Source organism: Oncorhynchus keta, chromosome 21 (genome assembly GCF_023373465.1).
Source record: "Oncorhynchus keta strain PuntledgeMale-10-30-2019 chromosome 21, Oket_V2, whole genome shotgun sequence".
NCBI classification, from domain to species: Eukaryota; Metazoa; Chordata; class Actinopteri; order Salmoniformes; family Salmonidae; genus Oncorhynchus; species Oncorhynchus keta.
In genome coordinates this window covers 9291364-9305923 of record NC_068441.1, presented here as the reverse complement: position 1 = coordinate 9305923, position 14560 = coordinate 9291364, and the positions used below count along the sequence as shown (strand labels likewise).

Sequence of the window (14560 nt, the reverse complement as noted above, 5' to 3'; positions counted from 1 at the left end):
GTCATTTGTAACAAGTTTCAGTAAATTATTTTTGGGAGCATTTCTATGTTGAAGATTAAAAAATAATTTGGTGCATTTTCCCCCATATTCCATTCAGTTTGCTTTATTATTATTAATATATTACACTTGATCTTTGTTGAATCAGTTCCTCCATTTCTTTTCCCTCCAACTTATTCTGAGCCTCTATGGTACAGTTTTCATTGCCATCTATCTGTTTTGTTAGACCTTCAATTTCCTTTGTTAGTATGGATGCCTTTGACCTAAATTGCTTTTGTTTTAGAAAGGAGTACTGAATTGCATGGCCTCTAAAGACATATTTAAAAGTGGCCCATAAAATAAGCGGATTTGCTGTACCTATGTTATAAATTCCTCTGTCCTAGTTAAAAACAAGTTATCATCCTTGATTAAATTTCCAATATCCTCACCCACGTGGAATTTCAGTAAGAGTAATGTCTCCAGCTTATTTGATGGTCTGACCACAGAGGAGTATATTAGTAAAGTTCATGTCTTGAGAGGAAAGATGCTTACACAGACATCTTACTCCTTTATAAACACACACTGACCTGATCTTTTTGATGCTGGGTTTCTTGGCAACGGGCCTGGCTGGGCTGCTCTCTTTGATGCTGGGTTTCTTGGCAATGGGCCTGGCTGGGCTGCTCTCTTTGATGCTGGGTTTCTTGGCAATGGGCCTGGCTGGGCTGCTCTCTTTGATGCTGGGTTTCTTGGCGATGGGGCTGGCTGGGCTGCTCTCTTTGATGCTGGGTTTCTTGGCGATGGGCCCGGCTGGGCTGCTCTCTTTTATGCTGGGTTTCTTGGCAATGGGGCCAGCTGGGCTGCTCTCTTTTATGCTGGGTTTCTTGGCAATGGGGCCGGCTGGGCTGCTCTCTTTAATGCTGGGTTTCTTGGCAATGGGCCCGGCTAGGCTGCTCTCTTTGATGCTGGGTTTCTTGGCTATAGGCCCGGTTAGGCTGATCTCTTTGATGCTGGGTTTCTTGGCGATGGGCCTGGCTAGGCTGATCTCTTTCCCTTTTTCTTTTTCCTCCTCTTGCTCTGGCTTTTCTGCTTGGTCGTTTTCCGGCTTCTCCTTATTGCTCTCGTCTTTATCCAGGGGAGGTTCTCCTTCTACTTCTGGCTTCACTCTCTCCAGAAGCTCTCCCTCGGGGTGCTCCCCCTCCCCGTCCAAGAGCTCCCCGTCCGGGCCATGCTCCCTCTCAGGCCTCTCCTTCCTCTCCTTCTTGGGCGGGGGAGGCATCGCGTACTGTTGAGCCACCTGCTGGGCCACCAGCTGGGAGTTGATCCTGGGTTTCCTGTAGAGGCCAGGGCACAAATAGGGATTAGCAGGCAGCAGAGACTCCAGGCTCAGCTTTCTCAGGACAAGATGACCATGAGCAGCCCCTGCCTGACCACATAGCAACACACACACAGCCCCTCTGCATCATCTTATAAGGAGTTTACTGGATTGAGTCACAGTGCCTCTGTGGAGTGAAAGAGTTAATGTACACACACGACTGGCTGACTGGATGCAAGTGACAGCTCTTGGTCGGGCTGGTCTGTTTGAAGAGTAATCTCACTAGCTCAGTGCTATAATAAAATGAATGTGGGGATCACAAGGTGGGACAGTTGCAGCATGTCATTTACGTCCTCTAATCTGATTACTGCAGCGTTGGCCCCATTTGTCACAGACTGGGATACACAGAGACGTGCAGCCGCTCACTTACTAGCTGGCTAGCCCACCAGAGCAGAAGTCACTCTCTGTGGCTCTCTGTCGTCACTCACACACAGACACACCTAGCCTATTCTCTTTGAGCCAAACCATTCTCATTCAGCAGGCAAATGCGTTGTGAGTGAGAGGTGGACACAAATGAGTGCCTTGGTGGATGAATACAAAGATCTAGGATAAAGGGCTCATTGGGAGTTCATCACTCTTCATCCTGAGAGGTTAGAAGAGGTACTTCATGGGGGGAACACTTAGGCAACTGAATGAGAATGCGAGGATTATCGTGTGCATAACTCCCGACTAGGGGCTGTTCTTAGTCCGACATGAAGCAGAGGGCCAGGGAAACAGCCCTTTGGAGGGTGATATTAACAATAATTCCCAGGTTATTGCTTTTATAAAACAGTTACTAACATATTTTTCTAAAGATTACATGTTTTCATTCAAATATTTAACAAATCGGTTAATCTGCCTTTTTGGTCGCCGATTATATTGCAATCCACGAGAAGAATGCGTGGAAGGTTGACCACCTGCTACGTAAGTGCAGCATCAAAAGGACATTGTGAATGCAAGGAGCCAAGTTAAGTAATAGGCTAGTATTAAAACTTACATACAGATGAAGTCAGAAGTTTACATACAACTTAGCCAAATACATTCAAACTCAGTTTCACAATTCCTGACATTTACTCCTGGTAAAAATTCCAGATTCCAGTTAGGATCACCACGTTATTTTAAGAATGTGAAATGTCAGAATAATAGTAGACAGAATGATTTATTTCAGCTTTTATTTATTTCATCACATTCCCAGTGGGTCAGAAGTTTACATACACTCAATTAGTATTTGGTAGCATTGCCTTAAAATTGTTTAACTTGGGCCAAACGTTTCAGGTAGCCTTCCACAAGCTTCCCACAATAAGTTGGGTGAATTTTGGCCCATTCCTTCTGACAGAGCTGGTGTAACCAAGTCAGGTTTGTAGGCCTCCTTGCTCACACATGCTTTTTCAGTTCTGCCCACAAATGTTCTATAGGATTGAGTTCAGGGCTTTGTGATGGCCACTCCAATACCATGACTTTGTTGTCCGTAAGCCATTTTGCCACAACTTTGGAAGTATGCTTGGGGTCATTGTGCATTTGCGACCAAGCTTGAACTTCCTGACTTGAGAAGTTGCTTCAATATATCCACATCATTTTCCTGCCTCGTGATGCCATCTATTTTGTGAAGTGCACCAGTCTCTCCTGCAGCAAAGCACCCCCACAACATGATGCTGAAACCCCCGTGCTTCACGTTAAGATGGTGTTCTTCGGCTTGCAAGCATCCCCCTTTCCCCCCCCAAACATAACAATGGTCATGATGGCCAAACAGTTCCATTTATATTTCATCAGACCGACCAGAGCACATTTTTCCAAGAAGTACAATCTTTGTCCCCATGTGCAGTTGCAAACCGTAGTCTAGCTTTTTATGGCGGTTTTGGAGCAGTGGCTTCTTTGCTTAGCGGCTTTTCAGGATATGTCGATATAGGACTCGTTTTACCGTGTACAGTGGGGCAAAAAAGTATTGGATTTTTTTTCTCATTTTGTCTGTCATAGTTGAAGTGTACCTATGATAAATTACAGGCCTCTCATCTTTTCAAGTGGGAGAACTTGCACAATTGGTGGCTGACTAAACACTTTTTTTGCCCCACTGTATATAGATACTTTTGTGCCTGTTTCCACCAGCATCTTCACAAGGTCCTTTGCGGTTGTTCTGGGCAACTGCACAAATTTCTTGTGAACAAACTGTAGTTTTGGCAAGCCGGTTAGGACCTAAAACTTCTTAACTGGGAATATTGAAAACTCATGTTAAAAAGGAACCACCGCTTTCATAAATGTTATCATGTTCTGAGCAAGAAACTTAAACGTTAGCATTTTTACATGGCACATATTGCACTTTTACTTTCTTCTCCAACACTTTGTTTTTGCATTATTTAAACCAAATTGAACATGTTTCATTATTTATTTGAGACTACATTTATTTTATTTCTGTATTATATTAAGTTAAAATATAGAAGTGTTCATTGTTCATTCAGTATTCTTGTAATTGTCATTATTACATATAAATAAATAAATAAATAAAAATTGCCCGATTTTGGTCCTCCAATAATCGGTATCGGTGTTGAAAAACCACAATCGGTCGACCTCTAGTTTAGACTAATCCAAACTGTTGAAAAGCATACGCTAACCTAGAAGCATAGGGAAATAATGTCTAGACACATTTTTCCAGGGGAGATTAAGTTTATGATTTGCCTGGCTGGGCTGTGGGACAGTGGAACTGTTAACAGGCATTACCCGGGGCTTGTGGTGAAAAACTTCCTGCTAGCAACCAATCAGCATCCATACAACCTGTTTTATAACAGATTTTAAGTCCCAATATCACCCCCAAGTGTCGCACCACACACACACACAGTTCGACGTCTAAGATGTGAAGGGTGAGTGCTGCGTGTCCCGCCTGCCTCCCTAATGGACAACAGCTGGCAGCAGTGGGGGGTCTCAGGGGCAGGCAGAGCGAGAGAGAGCAAGAGAATAGAGTGCCACAGACACAAGGTTAGCCTAGATTTGGCGCTCACCAGCATTTACATTTACATTTAAGTCATTTAGCAGACGCTCTTATCCAGAGCGACTTACAAATTGGACAGATAATCACATCACTGGACTGGGCCAGATCAGTGAAAAATACCAGAGTATACCACACACACACACAAGGTACTACCGGGTTGGAGCGAGCGGTCGCATCGGCACTTCGCTCCGCAGGTAGTATAACTTTTTCCATTACATTTCATTACATTTCATTATAGTACAACGGTTTGATTTGTCTAATCTTAGCAATTTCTTCTTAGCTAGCTACATAGCCGTCTTTGTATCAAAGATAATTGCATAATTATCGTATTTCGTCGTCCTAACGTAGTCTTCACTGCTATTTGCCTAGCAGCTAGCCAGCTAGCAAACGCCCACCGATTAGCAGCACTGTAGTAACTATTACACTCAACTGAACGACTTGATTAGTGTAGTGTTAACTAGCTACATAGCTGTCTTTGCTGTCTTCGTATCCAAGATAATTGTGTAGTTTAGAGTGTGTAGTCTTAGAGTGATTATCTTATCTTAATTTACCGAGGTTAGCTAGCCAGCTATTTGTCGTCCTTAACGTAGGACTCTGCTAGCTAGCCAACAGCTAGCCAACAACTAGCCGACAGCGAGCCGACAGCGAGCCGACAGCTAGCCGACGTCTACCGAATAGGACTCAACAACCCGGTCGCATTCACAGGTAGTATCACATTTTCATTTCATTTCATTACAGTACAACGGTTTGATTTGTTTGATCGTAGCTAGCTACATAGCTAGCTACATAGCCGTCTTTGTATCAAAGATAATTGTGTAGTCTAGAGCGATTTTCTAGGTTAGCTAGCCAGCTATTGTCGTTCTTTTAACGCAACGTAAACAACACTGCTAGCTAGCCAGCTAGCCCCCGAATAGCAGCACTGCAGAAACTATTACACTCAACGGAACGACTTGATTAGTGTAGTGTCAACAATGCAGCCACTGCCAGCTAGCCTACAAAGTCAACAAGGCAGCCACTGCCAGCTAGCCTACTTCAGCAGTACTGTATCATTTTAATCGTTTTAGTCAATAAGATTCTTGCTACGTAAGCTTAACTTTCTGAACATTCGAGACGTGTAGTCCACTTGTCATTCCAATCTCCTTTGCATTAGCGTAGCCTCTTCTGTAGCCTGTCAACTATGTGTCTGTCTATCCCTGTTCTCTCCTCTCTGCACAGACCATACAAACGCTCCACACCGCGTGGCCGCGGCCACCCTAATCTGGTGGTCCCAGCGCGCATGACCCACGTGGAGTTCCAGGTCTCCGGTAGCCTCTGGAACTGCCGATCTGCGGCCAACAAGGCAGAGTTCATCTCAGCCTATGCCTCCCTCCAGTCCCTCGACTTCTTGGCACTGACGGAAACATGGATCACCACAGACAACACTGCTACTCCTACTGCTCTCTCTTCGTCCGCCCACGTGTTCTCGCACACCCCGAGAGCTCCTGGTCAGCGGGGTGGTGGCACCGGGATCCTCATCTCTCCCAAGTGGTCATTCTCTCTTTCGCCCCTTACCCATCTGTCTATCGCCTCCTTTGAATTCCATGCTGTCACAGTTACCAGCCCTTTCAAGCTTAACATCCTTATCATTTATCGCCCTCCAGGTTCCCTCGGAGAGTTCATCAATGAGCTTGATGCCTTGATAAGCTCCTTTCCTGAGGACGGCTCACCTCTCACAGTGCTGGGCGACTTTAACCTCCCCACGTCTACCTTTGACTCATTCCTCTCTGCCTCCTTCTTTCCACTCCTCTCCTCTTTTGACCTCACCCTCTCACCTTCCCCCCCTACTCACAAGGCAGGCAATACGCTCGACCTCATCTTTACTAGATGCTGTTCTTCCACTAACCTCATTGCAACTCCCCTCCAAGTCTCCGACCACTACCTTGTATCCTTTTCCCTCTCGCTCTCATCCAACACCTCCCACACTGCCCCTACTCGGATGGTATCGCGCCGTCCCAACCTTCGCTCTCTCTCCCCGCTACTCTCTCCTCTTCCATCCTATCATCTCTTCCCTCTGCTCAAACCTTCTCCAACCTATCTCCTGATTCTGCCTCCTCAACCCTCCTCTCCTCCCTTTCTGCATCCTTTGACTCTCTATGTCCCCTATCCTCCAGGCCGGCTCGGTCCTCCCCTCCCGCCCCGTGGCTCGACGACTCATTGCGAGCTCACAGAACAGGGCTCCGGGCAGCCGAGCGGAAATGGAGGAAAACTCGCCTCCCTGCGGACCTGGCATCCTTTCACTCCCTCCTCTCTACATTTTCCTCCTCTGTCTCTGCTGCTAAAGCCATTTTCTACCACTCTAAATTCCAAGCATCTGCCTCTAACCCTAGGAAGCTCTTTGCCACCTTCTCCCTCCTGAATCCTCCTCTCTTCTCCAGACCATTTCCGGAGACCTTCTCCCTTACCTCACCTCGCTCATCAACTCATCCCTGACCGCTGGCTACGTCCCTTCCGTCTTCAAGAGAGCGAGAGTTGCACCCCTTCTGAAAAAACCTACACTCGATCCCTCCGATGTCAACAACTACAGACCAGTATCCCTTCTTTCTTTTCTCTCCAAAACTCTTGAGCGTGCCGTCCTTGGCCAGCTCTACCGCTATCTCTCTCAGAATGACCTTCTTGATCCAAATCAGTCAGGTTTCAAGACTAGTCATTCAACTGAGACTGCTCTTCTCTGTATCACGGAGGCGCTACACACTGCTAAAGCTAACTCTCTCTCCTCTGCTCTCATCCTTCTAGACCTATCGGCTGCCTTCGATACTGTGAACCATCAGATCCTCCTCTCCACCCTCTCCGAGTTGGGCATCTCCGGCGCGGCCCACGCTTGGATTGCGTCCTACCTGACAGATCGCTCCTACCAGGTGGCGTGGCGAGAATCTGTCTCCTCACCACGCGCTCTCACCACTGGTGTCCCCCAGGGCTCTGTTCTAGGCCCTCTCCTATTCTCGCTATACACCAAGTCACTTGGCTCTGTCATAACCTCACATGGTCTCTCCTATCATTGCTATGCAGACGACACACAATTAATCTTCTCCTTTCCCCCTTCTGATGACCAGGTGGCGAATCGCATCTCTGCATGTCTGGCAGACATATCAGTGTGGATGACGGATCACCACCTCAAGCTGAACCTCGGCAAGACGGAGCTGCTCTTCCTCCCGGAGAAGGACTGCCCGTTCCATGATCTCGCCATCACGGTTGACAACTCCATTGTGTCCTCCTCCCAGAGCGCTAAGAACCTTGGCGTGATCCTGGACAACACCCTGTCGTTCTCAACTAACATCAAGGCGGTGGCCCGTTCCTGTAGGTTCATGCTCTACAACATCCGCAGAGTACGACCCTGCCTCACACAGGAAGCGGCGCAGGTCCTAATCCAGGCACTTGTCATCTCCCGTCTGGATTACTGCAACTCGCTGTTGGCTGGGCTCCCTGCCTGTGCCATTAAACCCCTACAACTCATCCAGAACGCCGCAGCCCGTCTGGTGTTCAACCTTCCCAAGTTCTCTCACGTCACCACGCTCCTCCGCTCTCTCCACTGGCTTCCAGTTGAAGCTCGCATCCGCTACAAGACCATGGTGCTTGCCTACGGAGCTGTGATGGGAACGGCACCTCAGTACCTCCAGTCTCTGATCAGGCCCTACACCCAAACAAGGGCACTGCGTTCATCCACCTCTGGCCTGCTCGCCTCCCTACCACTGAGGAAGTACAGTTCCCGCTCAGCCCAGTCAAAACTGTTCGCTGCTCTGGCCCCCAATGGTGGAACAAACTCCCTCACGACGCCAGGACAGCGGAGTCAATCACCACCTTCCGGAGACACCTGAAACCCCACCTCTAAGGAATACCTAGGATAGGATAAGTAATCCTTCTCACCCCCTCCCCCCCTTTAAGATTTAGATGCACCATTGTAAAGTGACTGTTCTACTGGATGTCATAAGGTGAATAAGCTACTCAGGAGGCACAATCCAACTATGGCATAGCCTCCACATCTCATCTACTGCATTGCCAAGAGGTACTGTTTATTGTCTAGCTGTTCAGAGTGTGTCATGTTTAAAGAAACTCTCTGCGGGTTTGAGGGCAGATGGGCACTTTCATGCTTTCTGATCCACCTGCCTGAGCCTCAGACTGAACTGATAAACAAGCTCTGTCTGGATCCTAGAAAATGTAGCCTACCTGTTGACTAGAATACCAATGAGGTGCTGACTCGTTCTCTGAGAGTCTGTTATCGTTAAGTTGGTCAGAACATGAGCAGAAACTTGATGACAATACTGAGTGGGACTGTTCCGATACAGCTGGTGCTGCTCAAGACATTTTAGACAACATGGCCCCCAGGCTTTACTTACGGTTAATTTCAGATGTGGTTGTCTGATTACGATGGGTACATTGATTATGATGCATGGCTGATGAGGTCTATTTGTGGAGAGGAGAGTGTTTTTCACAAGGCTGCTGGAGTGATTTACCTTAGAAACAGCACATCCTAGATATCAACCCTTTTACTTTCTCCCGCCCTCTCCCTGTCTCTCTATCCCTGTTCTGCAGGAGATAGAGAACCGACCGTATCTCCCTCAGGGGGGACCAGTCGATCAGAAGGCAATCAATCGCTTCATAATATGGCATCATGTCGTAGCGCTCGCGCCACGCTCCAATCAATAGGCAGGCTGTGGTGAATGCTGATGACCTTGTAGTGACTCCACCCAGCACAGCTGGCATGGCTCTGGAGATGCTGCATAAAGCTAGCCTACTCACTCACTCTTGCAGAATCAATGCCAGTCACACTCCACAGGAGAGGAGGGATTGACATGCTCAAGTTCAGCAGCATCTGGATGATGAGACACTAAAAAAAAAAACTTAAGTGACTTGACAAGGTTTGAGCAACTTCATATCAATGGCAGTTCTCAATACCCTTGAGGAGCCTCACTTGTACTCTCAGACTGGCGCCCGAGGTCACTTTGCAACAAGCACTCAAACAGACCAAAACTATTTGTCTCCAACGGCAGTGAATATTGTCGCCAATCAATCACAGGATTTGGCAGGACGCATGCAGACCAAAACACTCGTAAATGGGTTCTCAGCGCAGCCCGCGTCTGACGGGCCCAGAAATAATTTCCCGTGGCAGGTTAAGCTGTCAGCAAAGTGCTGGAGGTAGAAAGTGAGCATGATTGACTGATTGATTGATTGGCTCACCGCCTCCTTGGCCCATCACCCCAGACCCAGAGATTTGTGTCAGACGCAGCAGAGCTCAGCCCAGAGAGAGGGAAGCAGCAGGAACAGCCCCAGTAGTTAAGCTGTGATTCAGTGCCAGCTGTAACTCAGCCATGGAGTTGTTGCCAGCATGATCGGAGCTCTGCTCCCTGTTGGCCTGCCCGGTGGTGCGCTTACTCTACAGTGTATTATTACACTTACCAGCTACGTCACTGCTGCTCTGAACACCACCACTCCGACCCATTAACACGGCTGGCTGGCTGGCTGGATCCACACCACTGGGCTGGCCACACTCACCTTGCTGGTAGGCAGGAAAACAGCGCCACTGCATCGGTTCCAAGCCACTTCTCACTGAGAAACACCAGATAAATCGGTCGAGGCTTTTCCTCCTTTTCACACCTCCATAGATAATGATTGTCTCTGCTGACTGCCCCTTAAATTCCCCTTGATATGGGGTGTGGATTCTTACCCCACAGGCGGCTATGAAATGACTGTCATCAGCACTAAACACTAAACCCAGGCAGACTGAGACCTATGGTTATGCTGCCAGCCACACCCACTATATTGTCAATCATAAGTACTTCCAAGGAACTACTCATGCATGTCAATATTAGCCTCCTACCTGAAGAGCATAGCAAGTGGAGACCTAGAGATGCCAATAACACACTGTTGAACTTAAAACCAAGCAGTGTTGTGACAGAATTGAGAGAGTACTTCTGTAGAGACAGACACGGAGAGAGGGGTGACCATGCGACCACAGGAAAGCCCTCATTAACACGGCTCTTTATTTTGAGTGATAATTGGAGGACAGGCTATTACTTCCAGCCAGCCACAGACCCAGAGCATAGAAGCTCAAAGAGAGAGGCCTAGACAAAAAGGTCCCCTCTAACAGGGACAGTCAACTGTAGTCAGACAGTAAGATTTCATCTGAATCTAAAAAAACGACAACAGATTTTTTAAAAAAAATACTGCACCTGGAGTTAGGACTACATGATTAATCGTATTCAGATCAAAATTGCGATTTTGACATGTGCAAATATCCATATTTGTGGTTGCAATTTTCTCCTTTCTTTGACACTTAACACAAGAAAAACTAGACTATGGTACCACCTCCAATGAGAGGCGCGAGACTCCATTCACTCACCCTCTACATGCACAGAGGATGCTGACCAATCATAAGTGGGCTCTCCCACGCTCTGCACGGCATGCACATGCTGGCCAATCACAAGCATCCGCGCTGGTGAGGAGAGAAGGGGCTTCACCAAAGACAGTACAGTATGAGGTTCAGAAACTCTGTGGCTTTACCTCAGTGTGTGTCAAACATGAATGCTGCAAGTGATAATTAAAATTTCAATTTGGTGCCAAAGGGCTCATCTTCAGCAGTATTTTGGCAAAAATAACCCCCGAGCTGTGGTGACAAGAGGCAACAAATGTATTAAATCATTTGAAGAATAACCACCCCCACTTTGCGATGATGGCACCGTTAAAAAAAATAATAATAATAAAGTGCCTGGACAGCAGCAAAGCCCCTAAACCACAATCAACCACCTATGTTAAACAGGCATCGATTGTCCATGTATTTTCAAGTGTAACGTCCTATGAAAAACTTCCTGCAGACACACAGAAATCAGAGGCCATCACATATCCAAAGACATGGTTCCTATTTACACTGTCAGCAAAGACTGCTTCAAAAAGAATATAAACAAGCTGGACAGGATATACAAGATTCCATCTTGCACATACACTGTATAACAAAATTAAGAAGGGTAAAAGTTGAAACATATCGAGTCGAATGACTGGACCAGACAGTTTTTGGACACAGGCTGCACCTTGCAATTGGTAGGCTACGTGTTACATGTTATGGCACTTTGACTCATCATTTCAATTATAATAATTATAGGGCATACTTCTACATAAATTTACACACTAACAAGTTTCCTAGTCCATAACCAGCCTATGGCTGCCTGAATAAACAATGATCTTAGGTAATTTCGACGTACTTCACATTTTCAGAATTGACTGATCATGTCTTAAAGTAATGGGACTGTCATTTGTCTTTGCTTATTTGAGCAGTTCTTGCCATAATATGAACTTGATATTTTACCAAAAAGGATATCTTCTATATATCACCCCTACCTTGTCACAACACAACTGATTGGCACAAACTCATTAAGGAATGAAATTCCACAAATTAACTTTTAACAAGGCACACATGTTAATTGAAATGCATTCCAGGTGACTACCTCATGAGCTGGTTGAGAGAATGCCAAGAGTGTGCAAAGCTGTCAAGGCAAAGGGTGACTACTTCGAAGAATCTGAAATATAAACAAGGTTTTGATTTGTTTAACACTTTTTTGGTTACTACAGTACATGATTCCATGTGTTATTTCATAGTTTTGATGTCTTCACTATTATTCTACAATGTAGAAAACGGTCAAAATAAAGAAAAACCCTTGAATGAGCAAGTTTGTCCAAACTTTTGACTGGTACTGTATGTAGCCTATAAAACAATGTTGAAAAAGATTAGTTTAATTTGGTTTTGTATTCAGTAAGCACAGTATGTATTTATAGGATCTCATTTTACAAGTTATTTTCTCTACCCTGACACGGTTTTACCATGTCTGATGATATTACCAAGTTTTCACCCAAGTGTTTGAAAATCACAATGTGTGCTCCCCCCCCCCAAAAAAAAAGACATGTTGTGCTATTAGACATCGTGCAGCCCTACCTGGAGTGGAGAGCAGCTCCAGGCTGCAGCACTGTCTGCATGACTCACTGCTGGCTAGAGCCAAGGGCATTATTAAAAACATTGATTTAAACATTCCTCCAGACACAAAATCCTGCACCCCCAAGGGGGATGCCCCCAGGTACTCAGTGAGCACAGTGGGCCCCAGCAGAGCACTCCTTCTCTGCAGCCCTCCGTCATCTTCCCTCAGAGGAAAAGAGCACGACAAGACAGCTGAGCATGACATTTCGTTCCCACAGTGATGCACAGTGACAACTATTTGGGACAGTTGACAAAAGAGAAACAAATCAATGAAAATCTTAAAAACAAAATGTGTAAAGAAATAAGTCCCTCATCCTTAAAAAAAAAAACGAAACCAGTGTGGGGCTTCTGAGTGTGTGTGGCCTCCCACTGTGAGATATTCCCTCCAATGTCTGACCTCCAGGCTACAAATTGCTTCCCATCAGGGTGATTGACAGCCGCCATTGTGACAGCACTAAGCATGCATGAGCTCTCTCCATCAGAGGCTCCATGACACAGTCCTCTTTGTATCACTTGTGCTCTCTCCGCCCTCGCTTTCCCTGCTGAATCATTATCTCTTCACCTCTAGTCAAATGTATCATCCACTTTGTCTCCAGTCCCCATTCTAAATATGTAGCCATTGCTTCCCTGCTATACCTTTTCTGTGCTGTCAGTTACACTTCTCTTTTCACTCTTCCTTCCCTTATTATATCTCATTCCGTGGCTCTCACCTCAAGCTCCTCTCTCTCCCTGTAGTCTATCTCCTCTGTGTCAGTCTGCCTCCCTGCCAGTGTCTGTTGGAACCAGTCACCCTGCAGCAGTCATGCGTTGTCATACTTGCTCTTGTGTAAACATGGTCCGTTTCAAATTAGCTCAACAAGTCATCAAGCAATACTGCTCAGGGGAACACAGTGGTTGACAGCAGGAGTTATGTTGTACAGTGCATTCGGAAAGTATTCAGAACCCTTGAAAAACTGAAATATTACATTTGCATAAGTATTCAGACCCTTTACTCAGTACTTTGTTGAAGCACCTTTGGCAGTGATTACAGCCGAGTCTTCTTGGGTATGAAACTACAAGCTTGGTACACCTGTATTTGGTTTCTCATTCCTCTCTGCAGACCCTCTGAAGCTCTGTCAGGTTGGATGGGGAAAGTCACTGTACAGCTATTTTCAGGTCTCTCCAGAGATGTTTGGTCAGGTTCAAGCCTGGGCTCTGGCTGGGCCACTCAAGGACATTGAGAGATTTGTGCCGAAGCCACTCCTGCGTTGTCTTGGCTTTGTGCCTTAGGGTCATTGTCCTGTTGGAAGGTAAACGTTAGACCCGGTCGGAGGTCCTGAAAGCTCTGGAGCAGGTTTTCATTAAGGGATCTCTGTACTTTGCTCCGCTCATCTTTCCCTCGATCCTGACTAGAGGTAGACCGATTATGATTTTTCAACACCAATACCGATTATTATAATGACAATTACAACAATACTGAATGAACACTTATTTTAACTTAATACATCAATAAACTCAATTTAGCCTCAAAAATAATGAAACACGTTCAATTTGGTTTAAATAATGCAAAAACAAAGTGTTGGAGAAGAAAGTAAAAGTGCAATATGTGCCATGTAAGAAAGTTAACGTTTAAGTTCCTTGCTCAGAACATATGAAAGCTGGTGGTTCCTTTTAACATGAGGCTTCAATATTCCCAGGTAAGAAGTTTTAGGTTGTAGTTATTATAGGAATTATAGGACTATTTCTCTCGAAACCATTTGTATTTCATTAACCTTTGACTATTGGATGTTCTTATAGGCACTTTAGTATTGCCAGTGTAACAATATACAGTGCCTTGCGAAAGTATTCGGCCCCCTTGAACTTTGCGACCTTTTGCCACATTTCGGGCTTCAAACATAAAGATATAAAACTGTATTTTTTTGTGAAAAATCAACAAGTGGGACACAATCATGAAGTGGAACGACATTTATTGGATATTTCAAACTGTAACAAATCAAAAACTGAAAAATTGGGCGTGCAAAATTATTCAGCCCCCTTAAGTTAATACTTTGTAGCGCCACCTTTTGCTGCGATTACAGCTGTACGTCGCTTGGGGTATGTCTATCAGTTTTGCTCATCGAGACTGAAATTTTTTCCCATTCCTCCTTGCAAAACAGCTCGAGCTAAGTGAGGTTGGATGGAGAGCATTTGTGAACAGCAGTTTTCAGTTTTCCACAGATTCTCGATTGGATTCAGGTCTGGACTTTGACTTGGCCATTCTAACACCTGGATGTTTATT

General features: G+C 45.8%; 1 protein-coding gene across 2 annotated transcripts in view; it reads right to left on the bottom strand.

Moving 5' to 3' along the window:
- Window positions 1-14560, bottom strand: part of LOC118400074 (RING1 and YY1-binding protein B-like) — a 43894-nt gene that overhangs the window by 9314 nt on the left and 20020 nt on the right. For both annotated transcript variants that reach the window (XM_035796484.2, XM_035796485.2), the window contains exon 3: window positions 564-1307. In XM_035796484.2, the coding sequence (XP_035652377.1) occupies window positions 564-1307 (744 nt within the window). The remainder of the gene's footprint in view (window positions 1-563; window positions 1308-14560) is intronic.